The 24,719-nt window shown below is 50.3% G+C and overlaps 9 protein-coding genes across 9 annotated transcripts; 6 read left to right on the top strand and 3 right to left on the bottom strand.

Annotated features, from left to right (window-relative positions):
• The first annotated feature begins 407 nt into the window (after positions 1 to 407).
• CONPUDRAFT_128415 (beta-lactamase transpeptidase-like protein) lies at positions 408 to 2,631 on the top strand. Its single transcript, XM_007773498.1, has 7 exons — positions 408 to 706; positions 774 to 1,006; positions 1,061 to 1,169; positions 1,222 to 1,473; positions 1,526 to 1,708; positions 1,783 to 1,964; positions 2,021 to 2,631. The coding sequence occupies exons 1-7, from the start codon at positions 434 to 436 to the stop codon at positions 2,556 to 2,558; spliced, it is 1,770 nt and encodes a 589-aa protein (XP_007771688.1). The 5' UTR covers positions 408 to 433; the 3' UTR covers positions 2,559 to 2,631.
• Positions 2,632 to 2,777: 146 nt separating this feature from the next.
• CONPUDRAFT_16120 (uncharacterized protein) lies at positions 2,778 to 3,383 on the bottom strand (the record flags this gene model as incomplete). The annotated part of the gene is made up of 2 exons (XM_007772879.1): positions 2,778 to 3,061; positions 3,188 to 3,383. Coding segments are annotated over 2 exons (480 nt in total), but the record flags the coding sequence as incomplete, so codon positions are not given.
• Positions 3,384 to 4,442: 1,059 nt separating this feature from the next.
• On the top strand, positions 4,443 to 5,953 carry CONPUDRAFT_145828 (uncharacterized protein; the record flags this gene model as incomplete). The annotated part of the gene is made up of 3 exons (XM_007773497.1): positions 4,443 to 4,481; positions 4,510 to 4,572; positions 4,631 to 5,953. 3 exons carry the CDS (start codon positions 4,443 to 4,445, stop codon positions 5,951 to 5,953), a joined length of 1,425 nt encoding a protein of 474 aa, XP_007771687.1.
• Positions 5,954 to 6,718: 765 nt separating this feature from the next.
• CONPUDRAFT_128412 (MFS general substrate transporter) lies at positions 6,719 to 9,396 on the top strand. Its single transcript, XM_007773496.1, has 15 exons — positions 6,719 to 7,057; positions 7,125 to 7,224; positions 7,281 to 7,494; positions 7,547 to 7,657; positions 7,707 to 7,835; positions 7,902 to 8,092; positions 8,159 to 8,196; positions 8,251 to 8,294; positions 8,346 to 8,420; positions 8,490 to 8,543; positions 8,601 to 8,742; positions 8,796 to 8,854; positions 8,916 to 8,962; positions 9,019 to 9,137; positions 9,200 to 9,396. Exons 1-15 carry the CDS (start codon positions 6,962 to 6,964, stop codon positions 9,296 to 9,298), a joined length of 1,518 nt encoding a protein of 505 aa, XP_007771686.1. The 5' UTR covers positions 6,719 to 6,961; the 3' UTR covers positions 9,299 to 9,396.
• Positions 9,397 to 10,941: 1,545 nt separating this feature from the next.
• Positions 10,942 to 12,254, top strand: CONPUDRAFT_108693 (uncharacterized protein; the record flags this gene model as incomplete). Its single annotated transcript, XM_007773495.1, has 3 exons — positions 10,942 to 11,170; positions 11,334 to 11,448; positions 11,522 to 12,254. 3 exons carry the CDS (start codon positions 10,942 to 10,944, stop codon positions 11,895 to 11,897), a joined length of 720 nt encoding a protein of 239 aa, XP_007771685.1. The 3' UTR covers positions 11,898 to 12,254.
• A 1,352-nt stretch (positions 12,255 to 13,606) lies between these two features.
• Positions 13,607 to 15,011, bottom strand: CONPUDRAFT_145826 (HCNGP-domain-containing protein; the record flags this gene model as incomplete). Its single annotated transcript, XM_007773494.1, has 6 exons — positions 13,607 to 13,939; positions 13,991 to 14,201; positions 14,283 to 14,569; positions 14,635 to 14,674; positions 14,743 to 14,828; positions 14,969 to 15,011. The coding sequence occupies 6 exons, from the start codon at positions 15,009 to 15,011 to the stop codon at positions 13,692 to 13,694; spliced, it is 915 nt and encodes a 304-aa protein (XP_007771684.1). The 3' UTR covers positions 13,607 to 13,691.
• Positions 14,952 to 16,586, top strand: CONPUDRAFT_108689 (uncharacterized protein). Its single transcript, XM_007773493.1, has 5 exons — positions 14,952 to 15,207; positions 15,275 to 15,297; positions 15,366 to 15,864; positions 15,916 to 16,026; positions 16,083 to 16,586. Exons 1-5 carry the CDS (start codon positions 15,010 to 15,012, stop codon positions 16,470 to 16,472), a joined length of 1,221 nt encoding a protein of 406 aa, XP_007771683.1. The 5' UTR covers positions 14,952 to 15,009; the 3' UTR covers positions 16,473 to 16,586.
• A 3-nt stretch (positions 16,587 to 16,589) lies between these two features.
• Positions 16,590 to 18,324, bottom strand: CONPUDRAFT_156663 (uncharacterized protein; the record flags this gene model as incomplete). The annotated part of the gene is made up of 13 exons (XM_007773492.1): positions 16,590 to 16,784; positions 16,847 to 16,887; positions 17,134 to 17,208; positions 17,265 to 17,340; positions 17,398 to 17,474; positions 17,548 to 17,580; positions 17,639 to 17,693; positions 17,750 to 17,778; positions 17,859 to 17,955; positions 18,021 to 18,053; positions 18,112 to 18,128; positions 18,210 to 18,219; positions 18,280 to 18,324. 13 exons carry the CDS (start codon positions 18,322 to 18,324, stop codon positions 16,590 to 16,592), a joined length of 783 nt encoding a protein of 260 aa, XP_007771682.1.
• A 4,182-nt stretch (positions 18,325 to 22,506) lies between these two features.
• CONPUDRAFT_75314 (glycoside hydrolase family 27 protein) lies at positions 22,507 to 24,502 on the top strand (the record flags this gene model as incomplete). The annotated part of the gene is made up of 10 exons (XM_007772996.1): positions 22,507 to 22,582; positions 22,634 to 22,648; positions 22,710 to 22,726; positions 22,791 to 22,932; positions 23,003 to 23,042; positions 23,104 to 23,116; positions 23,180 to 23,283; positions 24,061 to 24,076; positions 24,363 to 24,413; positions 24,437 to 24,502. 10 exons carry the CDS (start codon positions 22,507 to 22,509, stop codon positions 24,500 to 24,502), a joined length of 540 nt encoding a protein of 179 aa, XP_007771186.1.
• Positions 24,503 to 24,719: the final 217 nt, after the last annotated feature.

The raw sequence follows: 24,719 nt of genomic DNA, 5'->3' as shown, positions 1-24,719 counted from the left end.
CTATGTCTGCGTGGAGTTCAGTCAGGCCAACGTCGGGAAATGATGATAAGGGAGGCCGCGCTTATCAGGCGCTCGAGATCCACGTGTCACGAGAATATTAAAGGCACTAGTATCTTGTAAACGACCGCCGTGAATCGCTGACGATGCACACTCAAGTCGCATTGAGAAAAGGGCCAGGACAGCAAGCATTTTGTCAGTCAGCGAGAATCACCGTCCTAGAGTAGTTATACTACAAGCTGGATAAAACGTGCATATGGCGAGAAGTATAGATCAACGTACGAGCGTAGAGGAGGTTCAAGAACTCGAAAGTAAAGGTGCCGGTGAGCGCTAAAGATGTTGGGACTCCGCTTGAACGCGATGCGCAGGCGCGCGTGACGTCAAGCTGTTTCCACGCGATCATTCACACACGCTGCTATCCTCCAGTGTACACGCCATGGCACCCTTCTTGCACCTGCTTGGTCTCCTGGGCACACCCTTTTCTTTCTTGAGCTCGCTTCCTTACCGCGGACAGAGCTTTCTCTCCGAATGGGCTAATACAGAGTTCGACGGTGGTGTTATCACGCCAGAGCTCTATGCTGAGATCGACGCGCTTCGCAAGGGCGAGGGTATCAACGGCCTTACGGTTGGCATTATCCGCAAAAACGGAGATGCAGAGTACCAGTCTTGGGGAAGAAAGTCGGAGGATGACGACCCTATGACACCTGACGTACGCTCATGCATCGTCTCTCACGTTGCAGACTGTTGGAACACTGATGTCCCGCATATCGCTGCAGACACTCTTCCACATGGCCTCCGTATCGAAGGCGTTCTGTGTCGGTGCAGTCGGTATCTTGATGGACGATTATGCGCACAACAAGAATGTCTCTCCGCTTCCGGATGGCGTCATCGAATTCACCTGGCACACCAAGGTGAAGGACCTACTCCCTGAGTGGGGTTTAATGGACGAATGGGCATACGAGAAGGTCAATTTACTTGACATTCTATCGCACGTTTCTGGTCTACCTTCGTGAGTGCATGGCTACTAACCACTTGAAAACGACAGCATTCATGCTTGCTGCAGACACGACTTTTCATACGGGCCAGACGACACGGCCGCTGACGTAGCTCGGCGAATGAAGCTTCTCAGACCCATATTTGAGCCTCGGGAACAGTACTCGTACAACAACCAGGTAAATCCTCTTAGAGCCTGGCTAACTCTTCTGCTTACTGGTTATACAATAGATGTTCATGCTAGCATCGTACCTCGTCTCAAAGTACTCCGACATGCTTTACAACACATTCGTCGAAGAGCGCATCTTCGCTCCCCTCAACATGACGTCGTCGATGTATGCACCCAGCAAGGCGCAGGCGTCGGGCCTGCTGACTCAGTCATGGACCAAGGAAGGCCGCAGGATCCCGGAGTGGTTCGGCGATGACAGCGTCATCGACCTCAACGCGGGCCCTGGCGGGCTGATAACGAATGCTATTGACATGGTGACTGTCGCTTATACAGCGTCTATGACCTATTCATAATGTGACCTTGTAGTCGAAGTGGATCCAGCTTTGGCTCAACGAGGGCGTACGTGCCAACGAAACCATTTTGCCTTTCTCGACGTATGAGAAGGCGACGACGGCGTACTCGGTCGTCAAAGGAGCCCCTGCTGATGTACATCACTCGCTGATAGGATATGGGCTGGGGTGGAACCGGCTTTCGTACCTGGGGCACGATGTAAGTTCGGAAATACCCCATGCTTTCGGTAAACCCTCTGAGAATCCTGACTCATCTGATGTGGTCCGACTCAGATGCTTTCCCATAGAGGCGAGATTCCTGGCTTCTCGACTCACGTCTCGTTCCTCCCTGCAGACGGGTTTGGTGTGCTGGTGTTCGCCAATGCAGCAGAATCGAAGGCGGTTCCGAAGATCATGGACCTCTTGATTGCTGAGACGTTAGGCATCCGCCCAAAGGAAATCCCTTCCCAAAGCCCGTGAGCGTCTATTAGTCACGACTCTCAGGCATCAATGAATTCATCCATTCATCCAGTGAGGCTGATACTGCAGTCTTGAAGAATGATGTATCAGGGATTCCTGAAGATGCTTCGATCGCTGCACCTACGCTCGACTTGAGCGCACTAGCAGGGACATACAGCGACCCTGGGTACGGCGCATTCACACTCTGCGCACCCGAGAGCGACTCGTCCTACTGTACCAGCGTGCATGAAGCCTTCAAGATCGTAGACCTGGCCTCACCTACCAACTCCGACTCTAGCCATAACGAAGCACCTTGCGGTCTCACAGCCGCATGGCCGCGCACATGGAGCACGCACGTCCGGATGAGCCCGCTCGGGGGAGTGGATTTCGTCATCGAGTTCACGGCGCTGTTTCCGCACGGGTACGGCAAGGACGAGACGCCGTTCGAGATAAACGAGGAGGGCATGTCGAAGGGCGTTGCTACGTTTGTTATTGGTGAAGATGGGAAGATCTCTGGCTTTGGAGTATCGGGCCTTGCGAGGGGGTTGATGGGGAGGCAGGAGGGATCGGTGCAGAATACGGCGGAGGTATGGTTTGGGAGGGTTGTATAACACTGAACGCTATCGTTGTCATACATAACGGGATTGTGGATTCATCAGTGGCCAAGTTAAAACATTCATGGGCTAGTCTATCGATTTCGATGCAAATTCCTCCATGGGTAACCTAGGCTTTTTTGCCAGACAGAGTGCCCGGAGACCGTCTGTGAGTCTCAATTCGACGGCCAGGTCGGGTATCCCAGCATGACATCGCTTGCAAACCCCTGCAAGACGCTCTCGAGTCCTTGCGAGCTCGAGAACGACGTCTAACCCAAGCTTGGCCACATCCTTCTGCGAGAGTGGCTGAGAAGGCTCTTCTCTACGTAGGATATCGTAGATAGCGGGGCGCACCCAATCGTGGATGTCATAAGTGCGCGCGAGAACGAGCCTCTCTACGGGATCCACATTGGGTAGCCTGTGAGCCTGCTTCACCGCGAACTGGTAAAGGGCAGTCATCTCCCATCGGTGGGTCAGCTTGATAACAGCCACCCATTCATCGAAGGTCGTGGGTGGTGTGCCTCGTGAAGTAAACCCTTCAATGTCTGTCCTGCGAACAGCGGCGATTGAAGCATCGTGTTAGCTTAATACGTGGTATTCATCACTGATTTGGACATGTGCGTGACGGAGTCAAGAGGGAGCCGAACATTCAACATACCGACAAAACATGGCTCGTAAGAGTTGTTTGAAGTCCCAGCTCGATGTTTCTTGGAGTGTAATTGGGCTTTCATCGCTCAAGCCTTCGGCAGCCTGAGCGCCGGAAGGAAAGAGAAACATGTCACGAATAACATCAGAGCTATCCTCGAACACATATCTGGGGACCCGAAATAGGGTGCTCTCCACCTGAACTCGGACGGAAGTATCAACTTCTAAAAATCAAGCCAACGCGGACCGAGTCGCCACCTACCTTGAAGGTAATGTGCGATAGGTAAAATAAATCGTCGCGCATAGGTTTGGCAGGTAGAACGGGGGCCTTCGCAGACATCTGTACCGAACAGTTTAAAGGGGACCTGAGCACTGTGGCTCCTTATGTATGCTTAGAAGATAGGGTCAAGCGCTCGAGCTTCCTTGCTGTTAACACGTGTTGATATCGTGTGGCCTTGTGACGTCGCACGGTCTTGAAGGAAATGAACATGCCTTGCATAAACTGTGGTTCACGCGTTCATGTCCCCATCACTTCCGCAAGCTGTATCAGGGAGCCGAAGCCGTTCTGCGTCTTCATGATACCTTCATCAGGGTCCGAACAACGTGAATATCAATGACGTCAGATAGAATCGATGGGATCTGAGCATCTTCGATGTACGTTACTCGGAAGAAGTAGCGCTTGTGCTACAGTATGTTTGGTGATGGTTCATGCACATGAGCAGTGCAGTGTTGAACGTTGAAACTCGAAGGACACACCAGCTACTCAGTCAGGGAGAGCCGGGCGGAGAATACAAACATTTCAGGTTCCGCTCAATCTTATTTTTCCTGAGAGCATCATTGCGAGCTTCCCCTTGATCATGGCGTTTTGACCTTTCCTTCAACCAGCCTATAGGATACGGCGATTTTATAATGAGAGCATGATGACCTAGAGCATGAAGGAAGGGTAGTTTGAGAGGTAGGTCAGTTACTACTAGGGTCTTTAACCAAGAAATATAATGTATGGCAAGTTTACCAAGGCATTTGCATGAGACTACTACTTAACACAGAGGCTCGGCGTCTCCAGCTGACAGGGGGAAATTGTTTGGTACTATATGAGTTATGGCCTCGTTTTCTTTTCGTTTGGTCGCTTGTATGGCAGTGAGTAAGCTTTACCAAGATCCGAACTCCGGGCCGATTGGAAGACAAAGGCCGGCCCTAAGTTACACACCGGCTAAGAGCACTTTCGCACGCACCGCTTTCAACAGGACTCGACCTGTTATGATCGATATCCTGAGCCTGGATAAACTATCTGATCTTGTGAGCATTTGAGAATTTATGCACACAGCTAAGACTCGCACTGACGCGTGGCCGTTTTGAACAGCTTTCTTCGATCGAAGATGAAATCCAAGTCAGTGGCATGCTGCGATCTAGTAAACATACGCTCACGAGCTGATCTCGTGATATAGGTAGTAGTGAAGAGCCAGTTTCAACACCTCTTCTCTGTCAATGACTCGGTAGAAATTGGACAGTATGGAGAAGTCCGTGAGATTCTCTCGGTCCTGGCAAACATTGTTGATCGGGTTGACAAGGCTATCTCACGCCTGAACCGCTTCAAATCCACCCTCGAGGAGTCCCAGCGCGACCATTCGAGGCTCATCTCGCTCCTGTGGAGCCTTCCTACTGAGACTCTGAGCAGCATACTCACCCACGCTGTGCCATTGGTTCCTGTGAAGCTGCCGATGTACGCTTTCCCCGGTGATTCTCAAGCGGATATGCCAGAAGTTGGCGACATATCAAAGAGAACAAACGAGGCCATCAAGCTAACGCACGTGTGCGGGCGGTGGCGCGAAGTAGCGCTCGCTACTCCCTGTCTTTGGAACCCGGTTCAGATATACTGGCCGCCAGACGACAGCGAACGTGCTCGAGTTGTTACACTTCTCGCCCGATCTCACCCGTTGCCGACGTACGTGTTCACTTACGTCAGGTCGCGAGACGCAAGCACATTTCAGGAACACTGCGATCCAGAACTATTTGACTCTTTGAAAGACCGATGTCATATCCTGGATGTTGCCGGCGACCTCGATCAGCGCCTGGATGTCAGCAGGCTCATGAACTCGGTCTCAGACTGGCCCCAGCTTGGCCAGCTCACTCTACCAGGAGCAATCCGCGTCGCCGGAGTCGAAAACAACCCGCTGTCTTTGAGTAACGTCAGCCGCCTTCAGCTTTATTTCCATGACGCTGCGGACTCCACCTTGTTCTTCAGCTTGCGATGGGAAAGGCTACAGTCGCTGGTCATTCCGTGGTCGTGGAAGCGATTGGTCATGGATCATGTGCTATCTGCACAAAACTTCCCCTGTCTCGAAGAGTTTTATATATGCTCAGAAGGGCTATCCATAGTAAACCATCCTCCATCCTCGGTTGTACATCCGAGCCTTCACACCTTCGGGTTGTTAACCGATGCAGGAGTCAGTGATAATGAATACCTGGCGCTTCTCCAGCACACGGTACTATCCAACCTTTCGATCTTAATCATCACAATGCGGAGAGCTGAAGAGCTGGAGATCATTGCTGATCACCTCGTAAGCTCGAGATGTGCACTGCCGCGGCTTGTGGTGAAAGGGGATAGCAATCGAGTCGTCGGCATGGACCAGATACGGACTCGGTTCCCTAACATCAACGTCAGCACCTGCCAACGATGGACTCGTTCCGAGGACTTCACGTCCTGCAAAAGGAGATGGTATTTAAACAACTCACCAGGCTTGATGGGTGTTGAGATCATTGAACCATGATTGTCATGATTCATGGCAGTGTATAAATACAGCCCGAGACAGGCCCAATATATAAACGCTTTTCTTACCAACGACTTTGTAATATATCCATCAGCTATGTAATATAACTGATTCTGGTTGTGTGATAATACTCTGTAGCATTAATACTTTACATTTGGTTGCTCGATCTTTGAAAGCCTGATTCCTGAGCGGATGTGATGGTCCAACCTTGATATAGCTTATTGGCTGTAGCGTACTACGGATAAAGAACCTCTTCCCAGGATGTCTCAGCTCAGTGTCGAAGGCGACTTAGGTCTATAGGCACCTAAGCTACGGACGCAACCAATATGGCTGACAGGACAATGGGGGAGAACGGAAATAGATGGCCACGTCTTATGTAAATGAGGGATTTCAGGCAATGGTAAGGCATGATATTGACGCCGAGCGAGAAGCGGTTGTTTGGTCATGTTGAGTTCTAAAGCTCTTGCTAAACACTTCCAAACTTTGCGTTGGCGGAGAACCAATCTGCGGCGTCCGGCACAACAAAGTACTCATCAACATCTTCAAGAACGTGTGCGAGTCTTCAACATTGTCAACAGCTACTTTGAGTCAGCTGAGTAGAACACTTGCCAGCTGAGTGCTCATTCAACGATCCGATAATGCCTACACAAACCTTTCCGAAGACAAGATGCAAAGCCAGGCCTAGGTCAGTACGAGCATCCGGGTAATCTTTGGCCCCCCAAGTCAAAATTGTCGGCCGAACGGTGTTTAGCAGATCTCCCACTTGTCTCCCACCTTGTCATGACACATGTCATCCCTAATTACACTTGCGGATAGCGGGCGCACGACATTGGCCAGTCCTCGGAAATGCGGATCGTAGACCGCAAAGAATGATCAGCTTTGCCGACGATCCTCCTCTCCTTTGTACCTCGAGGTTCCCTCACCTGCCTGTTCCTCCGGGTGCTGTCTTCGTGGCCAGTGGCTGCAAAGTCTTCTTTGAGTCAAGTCGGTTTCCGTTCGACATTCAACATGCAGTCCACTCTCATCCCTGTTACCGACGGGCAAACACCAGAGAAGGAGTCGGCGACGACCACGGCGGTCACGGTCGACGAGGGCGTCATCTATGTGAGCTTAGCTCTGAACTGCTGGTATTGTTAGACCGTGATAATGAACGAGCTCATGCTTTCTGCAGGTAGACTTTGAGCCGGGCGACCCGCGAGACCCACTGACCTTCTCGCACAAGAAGAAGTGGACTATCACTCTCACGGCGTGTATTTTTACGATCTTGGTCTGTAAGTGTCTTCGTAGACTATTTCATTGCTACGGACGACTGAATGTTTTTACACAGCGACCTCGTCTTCAACGTTTGCTATGGGTTACGATTCCATGATGCGAGACCTGAAGTGCACGGAGTTTGAAGCAACCCTCGGCCTCAGTCTTTATATAATCGGCTTTGCGGTAGTCCCACTGTTTACATCCTCGTTCAGCGAAGAGTTCGGCCGACTGCCTCTTTATATCGTCTGCGCCTTCTTCTACACCTTGACGCAGGTGATGGCCGCCTTGTAAGCCCTCCATCATGTTTGCACTCCGTTATTCTCTGATCCGCCTTTTCAGAGGAACAAATATCACGATGGTCATCGTTTCACGTCTGCTTTCGGGCGCGTTCGGGTCTACAGGTGCTACCGTTGTGACCGGAACGATTGCAGACATCTGGCTACCCAAGGAGTAAGTGAAACGTGTGAACGCCCTGAACCAGCTTATGATGGTAAAACAGTCGTGGACTCCCCATGTCGTTGTACGCCTTCTCCGCAGTCGCAGCGACAGGATTCGGCCCCTTGATAGCTGGTTGGATCGAGGCAAACCCACACCTAGAGTGGAGATGGATTCAGTGGATCCATGCTATGTATGTAGCCATTACCTTTCTTCTCTCTTTTCCGGCGCCGTTCTGCCCGCTAACTCGGCGTATCAGGTTTAGCGGTGCATACTTTATCTTGGTCGTCATTTACATGCGTGAAACACGCGTAGCGATTATCACCGCCAGCCTTGCGCGCAAGATGCGTAAGCAGACGGGTAGCGACCGCTATCGCGCAAGGATAGAAGACAGCAACAAAAACAAGGATTTGAAACAGCTCATCTGGGTGTCGTCCACGCGGCCTTTGTGTGAGTTTCGACGCTCGTGATCGAAAGCCGAGATATAATGTATGCTGATCACTGCTGTTCTATTAGTCTTGCTCCTCACTGAGCCGACGGTGCAAGTCCTCGCTGTGAGTGCCAGCTACGTGCGTCACTGTTATCATTATGATTAAGTTCGACTACAGCTCTGGGTTGGATTCACTTGGGGCGTACTGTTCTGTCTAATCGAGTGAGAACCTTGTCTCTATCAGTTCTCGGCCCTCGGCTGACGTCTTCACAGGTCAATCTCTCCAGAGCTCCAGAGCTTCTACCACTTTGGAGTGGGAGAGACTGGAAGCGCTTTTACCTCTCTGGCGTACGCAGCTCATCATTTATCGGTCGCTGGCCTATTCAGCTCACTCAATGGACATATTTCTACTGACAGATTGGGAAGTATCATCGGCTTCTTTGCTACGAGGTATCAGGAAACCCTATACCAGTACGTCTGGTTAGTCTGTCTATCGTTCTGAGAACTTATTCGTCGTGCACCACGTAGTAAATATGTCGCAATCAAAGGACAAGAGGCTAGGCTTTACCTTGCCATGGCGGCCGCTTTTCTGCTTCCTATCGGCGTCTTCATGTGGGCCTGGACGGCTAACGCCTCCGTACCATGGATTGTGCCTTTGATTGCTCTTACGGTACGTCAATCCTTCCCGGTGGTGAAGCTGCATGAAATGACCGCGTCTGGCAGATTTTCATGACTGGTGCATACATTGTATACTTTGTGGTCTTTCTGTACCTCGCGGATTGGTACGTCTTTGATGCTTATCCCCTGTCCCGGGACGTTTCTCATTCAGTATGGGTTACTCAGCTATGGGATGTACGCCTCTTCCGCTGTCGCGGGCCAGAGCCTTTTCCGTACGTCGAGAATGCTCACTGATACGCTTCCCGCTTACACTAATGACATGTTGTAGGCAATATACTCGCGACCGTCTTTCCCCTCTTTACGACCCAGATGTTCGATAAAATGACGTACAAATATGCCAACACCATGTTCGGTTGTATTGCTAGCCTCATGGCACCTATCCCCTTTGTACGTTACCTTTCATTCACTCAAGGAAGAAGGCACTGACGCTAATGCGGATGTAACTTAAGGTCCTTTTCTTCTACGGCTCCGAAATTCGCCGACGGAGTACGTTCTCTCGCCAAACGCTAGAGGCGGAGCAAAAACGGATAGACGCATCAAAGGTTTGAATGTGGAGGATGATTTAGAGTTTCTTTCGATCTAGACGCAGCTTTTCTTCTGGATAGGTATGCTGGGTATGCATTGTAGATCACAGGCTTGATGCTGCTAGAGTGAGGATGACGACGCTGAACGACTTTCAATGAATCTAAACATTGTAAGGAGCGCATGGCGCCTACGCATGGACACTTGCTTTGATCAAGATCTATTGTCTCGCTTTTGTCTCGCTTTTGTCCGCTTAGAGTACAATGCTTTCCGATTGCATAAATACCTTGCGTGTATCGTAGCTGTTAGTCGTCGAATTGGCACCCGACCACCTTCCTGTTCAGCCATGGCACTCTGTCTTTGATCCCCTTCGAACTCGTATTGCATAGTCTGCCCGCTCAACAGCAGGCTACCCTATAACATGTTGACTAAAATGTCCACGGTGGGATTATCGACACAGCGCTCTGCTACACTAATCCTTCCATGCAGATTCTTCGCGCCATCGAGTCGGACTGACAAGCAGCTATTGGCGTCTTGGAAGCAGTTTGACAGCTTGCTTGCTCCACCCCAAGCCTTAAACGTGCCGATGTAATCAGCGATTACCGTCGGATTTACAAGCACCCTGTAACATTTGCTTTGTGCTCGAATTCTCGGGTCTTGGCTTGACAGCGAGGGCTGCTTCGTATTTCTCGTTAGCCTGCCGAGACAGATGATGACATGCGTCAGAAATAAACTCAAATAAATTGGACAACTATACATCATGCTTGGGTATCCAGCTCGAAGCAAAGTACACCAACACTTTCGCATGATGACGTGTCGACCCTATTTTGATAGATTCCGAGTTTTCTACTACGTATATAAGCCTGTCGTAGCTAGTTGAAACGTTGAATCATTACATGATTTCCCTTCGAACTCGCCCAAGCGACCTCGAATTTCTACACGCTTGCATCTACTATGCCACACCCCTCTTGCTAATGAACCGCAATGGAAGGAAAGGAAAGTCACGACGGAACAACCTGCTGGGTCCGGTAAGTTACTGTATGAAGGTATCCGCAGGTATACAATTGCTTACTGAATCATCAAAGGCCAACGATGGGACACGAAACAGTGGCTGAAGTCTTTCGGACATATGCTGATGGGTTCGCATGAAAAGTACTATATTGACCTGAGGTCTGACATATCCGTACCGGTAGGCTCGGAAATGGATGCATCGGGATAAAGTTCAGGACTCCATTAGAGCGAGATGTCTTGGTAGAGAGAGCGCGGTCCGCGGTGGCTAAAACAAGGTGAGTAGCGAAATGCTTGATAGATGTTCCAGACTGATCCTGGCGCCATAAGATTCTTTGCCCCCGTTATTGCAGCTACAGTCGCCAATGATCCAGATGACTTCTGGAGCAAATAGTGGCGGTATTATCCCCTTGATGGCCCGGACAACGACCTAGAGTCCTCAACCAAGGTCGACGCCTGGGTGGACCACGTCCTCGAGATACGCTCCGACCCGATATCACTCGACGACTTGGTCACGGAGACGGATCACATCGTGCTCCCGTACAAGCTCCATCAAGCTGGCGGCACCACGCTCGAGTCGTTCGTTCGCTTCTATCTGCTGCTTGGAAGAGACAATGAGGATAGCGGCCATGGAATAGCTATGCACGGCCCACACTTGATCATGGATGCGAAGCCCACCATGCGTCTTCTAAATTTCATTCTTCTTCACGTCGCAGTTCCCTCTGCGGGCCCGGCAATAGGCGTCTGGGGAGACGAGTGGCGGAACTTGCCTGTAGGTACGATGACTGTCACTGGTGGAACGCGGGACGACTGGGATACACGGGGCATGGCATTGCAGAAAGAGATCGCGGACATACGGGCAAGCACTGTGGCAAGTGACGATGCAATAAGTCTCCATTCTATGCTTCTTTACACCTTGTTTCTTCATGCAGTCCTCTCTGACAACGGAGCCGAGTCGCTCGACGATCACGGTCATGGGCAAAGTATACCGAGTGCATGAGATGATCGACGAGGCAACGTCGCACAAATTCATGACACGACTGAGGGAGGCAGGCTTCTCGGTCACTTACCTCTTCGACGCAGCCATCGCCTTGTCGATTTCCAAAGCCGTGCAAAGTTCTAGCACCTCCATTCCGGAAGACACTTATGTCACTATTGACCCTGCCCTGTGAGTGTTTCTATCCATATTTGTCTCGGCTTTTACTCACCTACTAAACCGCTATTTCTACCTTTGTTATTAGCATAGGGCAAGATAGGTTCCGCACACCCCAGTACAACAACGTCGGGCAACTCGCCACCGGAGTTTGCTGGGTGCCCATCAAGATACCTATCAAAGTCGGGGAGGAAAAGAACGCCGAGCGCGACCAGCTCATTCACATGCTGACGGCAATCCAGGAACAGTACTCACACTTCGTCTCAAACCCAAACCTGCCGCACCTGAATGCAGCCGAAACGGGAGGGATGAACCCAGAAGCCCTTTTGCGTGTAGTAGGGGAGAACAAGAAACCAACAAGCACAAACATCGGCAGGGTCGAGGACGTCATCAAGGCGGATCCAAAGCTAGTGAAGCCGTTGTCCCTCGCCATCGGCCATAGGATAACATGGAAGCAACCGTAAGTGCAGCGTAAGACATTTCAGTACTTGACGAGGGGTTTGACATCGAGCAACAGAAGCTATCACATCTGGAACATCGACTCTGTTATGCATCTGCAAGTTCAGGTAAGCAGCATAGAACATTTCCCTAACCACAAGGCTGATCATCCCTGATACGCCCAGTTCACGGATGTCTGGGACGAGTCAGCGATGAAACGCCATATGGCAGATGTCAAGAGCAGCATGATCGCCTTCATACAGTAGTAGTACCCACCGTGTGTACCATAGGCGTCCCCCGACTACTACCATTGTCCCGATATCCATGAACTTCCTCGCGCCATGAAAAGTGGGAATGCAAGAAACTCTCCTAGTGTGGACGAAGGAAGACATTTCCGATACATGGCGAAAAGACATGATCGAGAACAGTCGTACTTGGTGGTTTGGGATAGAAAAAGCAGTTTACGCAAGACAGACTGAAGTAAACGTTCTATCTCCTATAGACACACCAATGGAATTGGCTAGCAATCGTCAATCACGATGTTCGGCGTATAACCCAAACCGGAACGCGAAACAGAGAGAAATGTAGCCTAAGACAAGAGTGCCCAAGGGAAAGTATCAAGGGAGAAGGCGAAGTGGAGGCGAGAGAGGAGACTGTCCCGCCTAGAACGAAGACTTCGTGCCAGACAATAAAGTGCGAAAGTTTGCGGAGGTATCCGCGTCGTTGTCGGAGGGGCCGACCGGGCTCGAGCCGCCTAAGCTGGATAGCGGGGATAATCTCGAGAATGGCGAGCCCAGACGACTCGGAGTTGTAGCCCCCTTAACCCACACGTCATCTCTCGATCGACGGTGCCTCCGATAAGGAGCGTTTATAATATCTTCAATCGTGAAAGCCCCTTCGGGTGGCTCATCATAGCCTACAGGCCAGACAGCAGGGGAAGAAGGACTAGCAGAACAACACGGAGAGCTCGTAGGTGTGCTGATATCAGAGCTGGATGAGACGGAAGACTGAGACTGGAGTCTGACCCTCGTGCGAAGTCTTCGGTATGGAGAGTTGACGATGTCCTCACGCGTGAAGGAACCTTTGAGAGGATCGTCGCGGCCTACACGCCGCGGCTCTGGAGAAACAGGAGCTCGAGAAAGCAGCGGAGAATCTGGAGGGGTAGTGGTATCCGAGAGTAGAAGCCGAGGATTGGCTGTGGTCTTTGATTGAGCAAGACGGGATACCTCTCTGGATAACGATGAATGTTCCGGATTGTACAAGGGCATTGCCTTGATCGCGGGACCTGAATAGGGATGTTCGTCGGCCATGAATTATGCAAATGTGGTGTGAAGAAGAGAGAAAAATATAGGGGCGGGTGATGCAAATTTAAAGACAGGACTGAAGAGAGTGGCTGAGAGGAAGGTGGCCCGTAAGGAAGAGGAATGAAGATTAAGGAGCGCACTGGATGAGTTTTATGCAGTCCTAGCAGTCTGGAGGCTAACATGTATCAGTTTAGCCCAAGAGGCTGACTGGTCGAACAACTTCTGGGCTTGCTTTGAGATGGGACGCAAGTATAAGTACCTGTGTTGACGATCGTGGTCGTGCGAGGGAACGGTGCTCAGACGCGATGGGCATTTGTTTGTTTGGTAGCCCGTATTTACACCTGCGCGTTATAAATCCCATGTCGGTCCCAGCATACCACTGCACCCTTGTAGCACCCAAATCAACAACCCAAACCTCCAACTTTTCGCCAGAAAGAATAGGCAAGGTGATTTAGAGATCATTTTTTTGGCATAAATAACATTAGGAGCCCAGGGCACGACTCTTTACCGCATGACTCAGCCAACTCGTGACCGCGAGTACGGGTTATACCTGCCAAACCCGCCTCCCCCACCTATGCCAGGTCTCGACATGCCGCGTGGGGGTAACCCGACACTGCGTGACTGACTTGCCCGTGCTTGCCCTGCCCCACCTGCATTTGGATGCCCTGCCAGCGCCGCGTCTTTCTTGCCGCCTGTGAAATCGATATGCGAGCGCTTAGCCTGCGCTGCGCCCTGCTGTTCCGAGCGCTTCTTCTGTAACTCCGCTATACGGTCGTGAGCAGGGGTTGATAGGCGAAGGGACCACTGCCGCGCACCTATACTGTCTGCAAACCACTCGTTCGGAACATCCATAGGGTCCCAAACATCTTTTGGGAAGTTGGTTGTGCGCTCGTCCACGTCCACAAACGCGACGAGCTGCGCATACAAATGTGGATTCCGGAAGGAGCGGTTAGCCATGAGCGAGTCGTTGAAGTGGCGCGGATTGTCCGTGTCGCGCTTGATCGCGGCAAACTGCGCAAGCTTGGCCTATCACGGGTCGTTCCAGGAAATATGTACGAGTACATCAGCTACAGCTGGAGCGAGACTGCAAAGGATCGAGGGGCGTACCAGTATAGCAGGATCACAAGACTCAGTTGACGGCGGTGGTATTCCCCAGTCTTCAACATCCGGTATTGGTGGTGGCTTCAGGAATTCCCTTAGCCTCTGTATCTCCAGCTCTTCCGACGTCGGCTCCAGGTCCTGCGCATCCTCCGCGACCGTTGAGTGGGAGGCCACCTCAATCTCCTCCGAGATGTGAGCGCGTGTGATACCCCTCTGAGGAACCGAGCGTTTGATGATCCCTAGCGACTTGCCTGTGCTCTTTCCAGAAGCAGACGTGGAGGCGGGAGTGCGGGCTAATTGGTGTCCACGGCAGACGTGAGCGGTGAAACGGAATTGTGGAAAGGGAAGATGTGCTTACAAGATTCAGCAGCATCTGCATCATCCTTTAGCAAAGGATCCTATGCCGAGGAAGAGCAGCCAGCAAAAAGGGAAACGGCCTGGCGATGGGGGAGAATTGCGCGCTTACATGGATCTGTGCCGTCGCTGTTGAGGCTTTGGAGGACGAGGCGACGGGCTCCTCCGTGTCTGAGTCGCCCGTGTATGATACGAGACCTGTGTTGTTGAGCATGACAGTAAGAACAAAAGGAAGGAGCTGTGTTCAGAGTGGGAGCTCACTGTTCATGGCGGCGAGAAAGCAAGAGTGGATTGGAACTCCGATGAGCTCGGATGGCTCGTCTTTCCCGCTGACCCACTTGCCCCTCCTGGTCGACGGCCCATGCCTACTTGAATATCCATGTTATCTTCCCTCTTCTCTCGCTGTTGGGCTCTACTTCTCCTTTCACTAGCATTATGGACAACCAGCACCACAGCCGAAGGCGAGACGCCGGAAAAGCAGGCTGCTGACTTCTTCGGGAGGCATGAAAGCACGTCGGGCCACACCAACAACTGGGCCGTCCTTGTTTGCGCATCTCGATACTGGTTCAACTATCGCGTATGTCCTCTAAAGCATTCATCATGAAACTTCATTGGCATGACATATCTGACAAGAAACCATCCAGCACATGGCAAACGCCCTCGGCATGTAAGCCCATCTCCCTCCGCCTATACCCATGAAGTGCGTCTTGCTAAGCCAAAGCACACGCAATACAGGTATCGCACCGTAAAGCGCCTCGGCGTACCCGACTCTCACATCATCCTCATGCTCGCCGACGACGCCGCCTGCAACCCGCGCAACCCGTTCCCGGGCTCAGTCTTCGCCTCTTCCTCGCGCTCGCTCGACCTCTACGGCTCGCACGTCGAAGTCGATTACCGCGGCACGGACGTGACCGTCGAGAACTTCCTGCGCCTCCTCACGGGCCGCGTCTCGCCTGACATGCCGCGCTCCAAGCGATTGCTCTCGGACGACAAGAGCAACGTGTTCGTGTACATGACGGGACACGGCGGGAACGAGTTCCTCAAGTTCCAGGACAGCGAGGAGATTTCGGCTTTCGACATCGCAGACGCGTTCGAGCAGATGTGGCAGAAGCGGAGGTACAATGAGTTGTTCTTCATGATCGACACGTGCCAGGCGAATACGATGTATACCAAGTTCTATTCCCCCAACATCCTGGCGACCGGGTCATCCCAGATTGAGGAGAATTCGTATTCGGTGCGTGAGCATGTCCTTCTGCTCACCGACGGAGGCTAACCAGTAGTTTAGTATGAGAACGACGCGGACATTGGCGTTTCCGTCATCGACTCGTACACCCACTTCGTGCTCGAGTACATGGAACGCATCAACAAGACCTCACAGACTTCTCTCCAGGACTTCGTGCGTCTCTCTCACCTACGTATACTGTCTATCACTCATACTGACACTGTGCACAGTTCAACGCGTACAACCCACATACAATCCGCTCGCACCCCGGCGTCCGATCCGACCTCTTCCAGCGTCCTCTAAGCGATACCCTCCTGACTGACTTCTTCGGTGGTGTCGCGCATGCCGAGATATTCGACTCTTCCTCCTCCAACATAGACTTCGAGCTCGACGAAGAGTTCGCAAGCAAATGGCAAGCAGTGTACGATGACGCATGCAACGCCGAGACGTCTTCGGATGGCGGAGATGCTGAGAACTCGAGCGAAAGGGTCGCGCAGAGCTCGATAAGGAAGATAGGTGAAAAACTGGATCTGTCGCCAGGCAAATGGAAAGAGGCGCGCAAGTGGGCCTCGGTTGCGAGTTTGGGTGCGCTCATCGCGTGGGCCGCGAGTCGGTGGTGATAATGGTTCACACTCCTCTGGACTCCGCCTTGAGCGCCTCCGACCTTGATTCCCGTGCTTTCTTTGGACAGTGCTGTACTTGTACTTATGCATTAGACTAATCCAATACCTTCACACTCATCCTTCAACCATGTCCTCCGGAACCATACCACATGCCCCGCCAGCACTCGCATCGTGCAAGTGTTCCAGCGACTGTGGCAGAGACAAGGACTGCTCCAAACTGCTACTTTCTTTCAGATGGAAGAAGAGACGCGCCGCAACGACGCTGTGCATCGTGACTTGGAGACTGTCCAAGTACTCGTTGTGGTAGTTCTGCCAGTCAACTTAGCTGAGACACAACGAACCAAGAATAACGTGAACAGGAGAAAGCTTACCGCAGCAGCTACTGTGACAACGATATTCCCCAGAGATACCGCTGCGGATCCAGCAAAAGAACGTCATGAGTGAACTCGCCTTGCGATCAAAAGGTCGAAACCCATACCAATCATAATGGAAACGTAAAGTACGGTGTCCCGATACAGGGTATTAACAACGCGTGAGCTACATAGTGTGGCACGGTAGCGATGGATCCATCGATGGGTCACAAGAAACAGCAGGACTTACAATGATCGACACATATTAATGTTAATGCGCGTCTAACGCAGAAAGAGATGCAGCTTACTGAGTTCATAAACGACTAAAAAGGCGTACTGGATGGCACTGCCTTTTCCTGCACGGAAATCGCATGCTTCCGGCCCTGAAAGGATGTGGTTAGAATCTAAAAGGGACACAAAAAGACTATCCGGTGCTTACAAGGGTTCGGGGTGCCTCTCAGAGACAGAATGTCATTGACGTGCGACGTAATCAACACGGCTGCTACAATGAATACCTGAATGTAGGAGTCAGTGCTTCAAAACAAGCGGGACAGTCCCCATCCGGGACTTACCACAGCAAGCACACAGAGAATGACCATAAGCCGTTTATTTTTGTCCCAAAAAACCCACGTTCTGATCAACAGAAGAGCTGGCCCGTGTCATGAGTATAATCTCGCGATGCGCTTCATCATAACCCGAGTTTGCATTTCGACAAAACGCACCTTCGGCAGCAACAATAGCAGCAATATGCAATACTGCCCATATACATGTAAGATATACAGGCAGACGTAATTTCTGGGCTGGCTCACTCACGGTTTGAAACTAGCCCTGTGTTAGACACGAACTTGCCATTGTCCAAATGGCCGCACTAAACGAAATGAGCAATGGCGTATCCCGAGTGGGGCAAACGATCAAGCTACCCACAGGATTCAGCGCAACCGACTGCAACGCCGCTATACATCAAGTCATCATAAATATTTTCTCGCCGTCAGTTTCACGCTGCCACCTGGAGGAATACCGATCAATTGCTTACCGTACACGGTCATGGCTATTCCAGGAAACGGGAGGTAGCGCGCCAGCGTAAAAATGGTACGACCGAAGTCCCACTTGCGGCCCCAGACTAGCTTGACCTAGCGGTAATTATATATCTTGCAACATGAGCAATAGCAGCTAAATCTCATCATGAACGTCGTACCTCTTTGTCTAGTGTGATGCAATAATCAAAGGCCTGTTCAAACTGAAGTAAGTAATGGCAGCCCTTTTTTGAATGTAAACGAAAGACCCACAAGCACTGCAATGCCCGCTACTTTATGCGCGCGAAAAAAATAATATGAATGGAGATTCTGGTCAAGCTCAGAAGGGCCTGCGAATAAGAACAACATACTGTTTGCATACTGTAGGCATTGTCGCGTTAGCACGACGAACGCCACGGACAGAAAGGCAGACAGACTCACTGCGTCATACTGCTTTCCAGAAGCATCACTGACTAAAGTGCCCATGATAACAGCGTATTCGAACCAGTCGAAAATACCCAGCACAACAAGACGTACGAGGGAACCGGGTCTGGGCTGCTGACCGCTGTATGTAGCACAGCTACTTATCCTTCGACTAGGCGTCTAGTATTGATTGACAAGCGTGGCAACGGACATCCTACAATCACCTCATTATGCACCTTGATGCTGATATCCGTCCAAAAGAGAGCACCGAGTTTTGTACGTTACGATACCATATGATTTCTGTCAACTATGCTATGCTCATCGTTGGGTTTCTGACAGAAAATCAGGCCTTCCCGCTTGATGAACAGTAGGTCATCTCTCACAGAGTCTCACGGCTGGGCGTAGTTCGGTAGCTTGCGTGCGTGCATGGGATAAGAGTCGCATATGCGGCTTAAGTAGGATGGTGTGTCCATGGGTTAGTAGATGGAACTTTGTCTATCTTTATCAGGTTGCGCACTCTCATAGTACTGTCAGGAACCCGGTCGAAGTTCTTTCATTATCATTGGCTGATATGCAGTGGAGGTTCTGACAAGGGTGGAAGCAAAGTTAGTAAAGGACATGCGACCAGATACACAAGGGAGAATATACTCATGCTAACACCAGGGACTTACTGCGTCATACTGCTTGCCGTAAGCGTCGCTGACCGGATCGCTCATAACAAAAGCTTTCCTATGGAGAAGTTGTAGAGTATCCTGAGGGAACGGGGTACAAGGGAATATTAATGACAAAACGTTGGCTTTGGTTCAACCCCTACTTACAGCATATGCACGAGTACTTATCCTTTGACACAGCGCTGAGGCACATGCGTACAAACATGGAAACCGTCATCCTGTAAGCAACATAATGGACGTTTTGATGCTGATATTACCTGCTCAGCAGAGTTTTGGACGACGTAGCAATGCATCTTAAATCTCGTCGGAGCAAAACACACACTGGGAAGAGGTGACACGCCCGGTTGATCGGGGATCCATCAGGTTGGCCGACCTGAAGATAGCCTGTTTGAGTATTGTCATTTACGTAGAAGAGGTGGTGCTCTGGAGGCGGAGACAAACAGAGAAGGTACTTACCAACATATGCAACGAAGCTTCTCAGCGCTCGCGGCATGTATATGTTACTGGTGAGAGGCACGCCCCCTCGCAAGATGAATAGTTAAGCAAGCTGGTGAGCGCAGCATTGGTAGATGCAGTTAAATGATCAATGCGTAAGATACTAACGGCTTGTTTCAAGTTGGATCAACGCACATATGTGTTAGTGGCGGGTGCCATCGTGTTAATCTTTGGAACATTTACGCACACTTTTGGATCCGACAGGAACACGGATAAAGATCTTAATATGTTTCGATGGGACTGGTGTATACGATAGAGGCACTTCTGAAAAATTTTCATTGATAGTCCTCCAGTTTGGTGAAGTGAAGCGGCGGAATGGTGGTTGCAATTTAACAGCTGAGTTTGTTGAGATCTTGAGACCGTAGCCCCACACTAGCGGAGTTACATAAAAGTCTCACGCACCCTCAGGCCTCAAGCCCAGTGAAAACCTGCTGCGAGCAGTTCGGGGCCATTCAGAGCCATTCGGATAACTGGGGCCGCTCTCTGGATGCTTCTTTGATCCTCCGAATGGTTTTGTACTGCTCCGACCTCTGGAAAATTCTCCGAACCCTGAGTGTCAATTTTGGGAGCGATTCGGAGCAGTTCAGAGTGATTCGGAGCGCGCGTATCTGAGTAAGCAAGCTCCGTTTACTAAATCAATTCCCAAATCCAAACCTGACAAGATTTAATCCCTGCAGTCCCATAAAGCATGCCAAGCTCGTTTTATATTTGGAATTTCGCTAAACAACAGTACATGCTAGGTGTATATCTACAGCAGGAGTAAGAAGAACCGGTAAATACGAATGAGATATGCACAATTCTGTCTGAATCTGTGGCCAGACTCTGGAGTATATATCATGAAAATTTCGAGTACTGTAGTTTTTCGACCACTCGCTCGTCCCATGTCCCACGGACCGGGCGAGCGAGCCAAAAAGGGTGGGACTGTCCCACCCTTGCAAGGCCCTATGAGCCAAAAAGCAGGACATATGGTAAAAATAGTCCAAAAAATCGAATAAAATTGTAAAACAGATTATATAATGCGCAAGGGGTATCTAATGGCCTATGTACATGTTATACTTCTTGTTAGAAACTTTATGTTGCTTCCCGGGTTGCGGTTTTCGTTCCCTGGGTAATTTTATCAAATCTGCATTGAGTTTGGGGTTATTTACCAAACCCGGGCCAGGCTGAGCCAAACTGGTCGCATCCTCTCGGGTGATGGGGCTACATGGTTGGAGAAATTCCCCCCGAAATGAAAAGAAGTCTTAAGCAGTTTCGTCGTCAACATGTGAGACTGACAGGCGAGTGAGGATGTCCGGGTCACCACAAGAAAGTTCACAATTTTAAGGTTTCAAGAGCCTCCAGGCATGTTAGCAAGCCATAGGATAAGTTGAACCAGTTGGCGACATGGCAATGAGAGCAACGCACATGGTTGGAAATGTCGCTGACACCTGAGGGAATGGAGGGATGTTGATGCAGATGTCCTGCCAGTGCGCTGACGCGACGCGTCCTGACGCGTCCCGCGACTTCGGGACAATTAGCCCCTGACGAGCCGTGTGTCCCACGTCGATTCCGACCCGCGAGCCAAAAAGTGGGACAGACCGGATTAGGAAGTCACTATCCCACGAGCGAGTGGTCGAAAAACTACAGTACTCACAGATATTTGAGGTAGAGTAGATTCTTGCAGATATAGTTAGTTCGCACGCAAAGTAAAGTCAACCGTGAGTATGACTTCACCTGAGGATCTAACCAGCTGCCCGTGAGCTCGACCGCATTGAGGTGTACAGCTGGAGATGTTGACCATCCGGCGGGATACCAGACGTTGAACAGATGTTGGGCTGAGTGGGTGCCCAAGGGTAGCTCGCCGTGGTTGGGAGGTAGGTGGTAGTGGAAGGAAGAAAGGAAGAAAGGACGCGCGCGCACCTGGACGCAACTGCAGGTACGGTACCGGAAGAAATCGGAGATCAAAACAACAATGGCACCAGAAGGGCCCAAATTCTTGCCGTAGACAGAACCGAACAATACCAGGCCACAAATTCGTCGAATTGGGGACATGTGGTAGCTCGAAATGTGAGACAGACTTGCGTCAGTGTTTTCAATAGTACCCAAAAAAGTTGAGTTCCTTACTATTCTCATCGCGCCTTGCTCACGTGAATTGACTTCTCTAATGCGCTTAGATTTTCTCGACGGAATGTCATCTCAATGCTTCTCACGTTGGGAGATCGTGCTCTGAAATTCTCTGAACCGCTCCGAGTTTACTGATGCAAGACTAACGACTGACTCCGCTTTGCTCCACTTCTCCGAACTGCTCTGAGTGGCCCCGAACTGCTCGCAGCAAGTTTTCACTGGGCTTGACGCGTCTTGGCACTTATGCATGACCACTGAAACCCTCCTAAACCTTGAGGACTCGTAAGTGCATTTGACCAGTGTGCGCCGATTCTATCGTGTGGTAGACGCCATACTATGTAAATCATGACCCAGCCACCACCTGGCCTGACTCTGAGTGCTCACACCCGGTAGTATCTCAGCACCTCGCTGTCTCAACCGTGTTGTTTCCACGCTGATGACGTTTCCTTTGCAGCCCACATGAGTCGCACCAGCATGTCCTCGAAGTTTTGAAGCTTGAAGGGGAGACGATGCCTCAACTGAAGGCGACCTCTTGATCGGACGCGGATTTCGTGACGCTTCATGTGATCCTCTTGACGTCCAGTTACCTATAATGCATCGACAATGACTGGCATCGTGCGCCTCCCAGAACTCTTGGATCCAAATCAGAGGCGCATACATGCGGTGCACGATCAAGAACGACTCGGGATATCACGAGTTCTTCGCGCCGTTGAACATTGAATATGGTCGTGGAGAACTACTGTAGCAGGGATCGACGGACTGAATGGTCATACGCAGCGAGTACGCGTGAACCACGGTCATGGGTGTGCATTTCCCCGACACCGGTAGCAGGTGAACATTCAATGAATGGATCAATGATCGCCTGTGTAAGGGTACAAGTAGCCCAACGTAGGGAATCTCGCTCACAGTTTCACAGCGGTGTAACCCTCCCTCCTGTCTTTCGCTTCCCGCCCTGTTTGTAGACTTGAAACCTAGGATGATTGGTGCTGCTGCTCTGCTCGTGTATGCGTCTGCCGCGCTTGCGCTCAACAATGACGTTGCAAAGCTGCCAGGTGAGTATATTAAATAGTATTGTCGACATCGATTCTCACTGCGCCCTATAGTTCTTGGCTATAACAGTGAGTCGTTATTCATTTTGAACGGCAAGCAATGAAGGTCTGAACCTGGTTGGTTGTATAGCTTGGAATGCATACCACGTAAGTCGCGCATAGATCAACTCATTCACAGGTCTTTGCTGAGCATAAAACGTCTATGAAACAGTGCGACATTTCCCAAGAGCTCGTGCTTCAACAAGCCCAGTACATGAAAACTCTCGGCCTTCTCGATGCGGGGTACACTCAGTTCAACCTCGATGACTGTTGGGGCGTCACGAGTCGCTCGTCGTCGGGCGAGATCCAGTACAGTGAGTCTTTCTTGTGTTTGTGATGAGACAGTTATTAATAGAGAATGAACAGACACGACGCTCTTCCCAGACATGAACAACTACACGGCTACGCTCAACTCGATCGGATTGTGTGTACACCCCGCCTCTCTTCGTCGTCACATTCTGATTGCTTCACCATCAATTCTACAGCAAAGCCGGTATTGTGAGTGTTCATTGTGCGCTCTCACACGAGGCACAGGAAGGCTAATCAGACTACGGGACACAGTACTCCGACTCCGGCTGGCAAACCTGTGCGGGATATATGGGCTCGTTTGACCACGAGGACCAGGATGCGGCTACGTTCCAAAGCTGGGGCTTCGACTATCTCAAGTGCGTTACTCTTGCCATCCATTGCGTCAACTCTGCTGATCAGCGCGACGAACACTGGATGCACAGTAAAGTTTTTTAGGGCAGAAAACTGTGGGAAAACAGGAAAAAAACCCAAATTGTTTTCACAGTTTTTCAGGATGTAATACTGGATAAAAATCTGTGATTTTCTCACCATATGTGGTGGATAAAAATCGGTTGAAAACTTTGAAATAACTGGATAGCATCTAGCTAAAATGTGCGTGCTTTTATTCTGGTTTTTATATAGTAAATGCTTGAAGTTTTCACAATAAAAAGCAAATATTAATGATAACAAAAACAGAGAGGTACAAACTAATTTTTGTTTAGTTTTCTTGGTACACTATTTGAGAGATAACTAAATATGAATACATCAAAGCTATCCAATTATTGAGGAGAAAAAATCGAAAGAAAATAAGGGAGAAAATACAAGAACACTTCACCAGTTTTCTCACCTAAAAAATCAAACAAATAAATCAGAAACCGAGATTTGATTATTTTAACTGTGGCTTATATGGTGGATGCTCAATTGAGCTGCGGCCAACATGGTGCATGAGTGTGGCTAACACAGTACATGGTTGATTGAACTGCAGCTATTGTGGTGTGCAAGTGTGGCTGACATGGTGCATGATAGATTGGGATGCAGTTAATGTGGTGTGTGCTAAATTAGTCTGCGGCTAGTGTGGTGCATGCTAGATTCATCTGCAGCTAATGTGATGCATGCTAAATGGAACTGCGGCTATTGTGGTGCATGTTCAATAGAGCTGCAGCTAACATGGTGTGTGCTAGATTCATCTGCGGCTAACGTCGTGCGTGCTGAATTTATCCGCGGCTAATGTGGTGCAAAATTCATGTGCGGCTAGTGTGGCCCATGCTAAATTCTTCTGCGGCTAGTATGGTGAATGCTAGATTCATCTGCAGCTAACATGTTGCATGCTAAATAGAACTGCAACTAACATGGTGTATGCTGAATTCATCTGCAGCTAGTGTGGTGCATGCTACATTCATTTGCAGCTAACATGGTGCATGCTAGATTCATCTGCAGCTAGCGTGGTGCATGCTAGATTCATCTGCTCCTAATGTGGTGCATGCTAAACAGAGCTGCAGCTAACATGGTGCGTGCTGAATTCTTGCGCAGCTAACATGGTGCAAGCTGAACTCAACTGCGGCTAGCATGGTGCATGCTAGATTCATCTGGGGCTAGCATGGTACATGCTAAATGGAACTGCAGCTAACATGGTGCATGCTATATTCATCTGTGGCTAGCATGGTGCATGCTGGATTCATCTGCAGATAACCTGGTGCATGCTAAATAAAGCTGCAGCATGTTAGCTGCAGATTGTGCATGCTAGATTCATCTGCGGATAGCATGGTGCATGCTGAATTCATCTGCTGCTAGCATGCTGCCTGCTAGATGCATC

Source organism: Coniophora puteana (assembly GCF_000271625.1).
Source record: "Coniophora puteana RWD-64-598 SS2 unplaced genomic scaffold CONPUscaffold_10, whole genome shotgun sequence".
NCBI classification, from domain to species: domain Eukaryota; kingdom Fungi; phylum Basidiomycota; class Agaricomycetes; order Boletales; family Coniophoraceae; genus Coniophora; species Coniophora puteana.
Note: the sequence above shows the minus strand (reverse complement) of the source record. Positions and strands in the feature narration are given on the sequence as shown.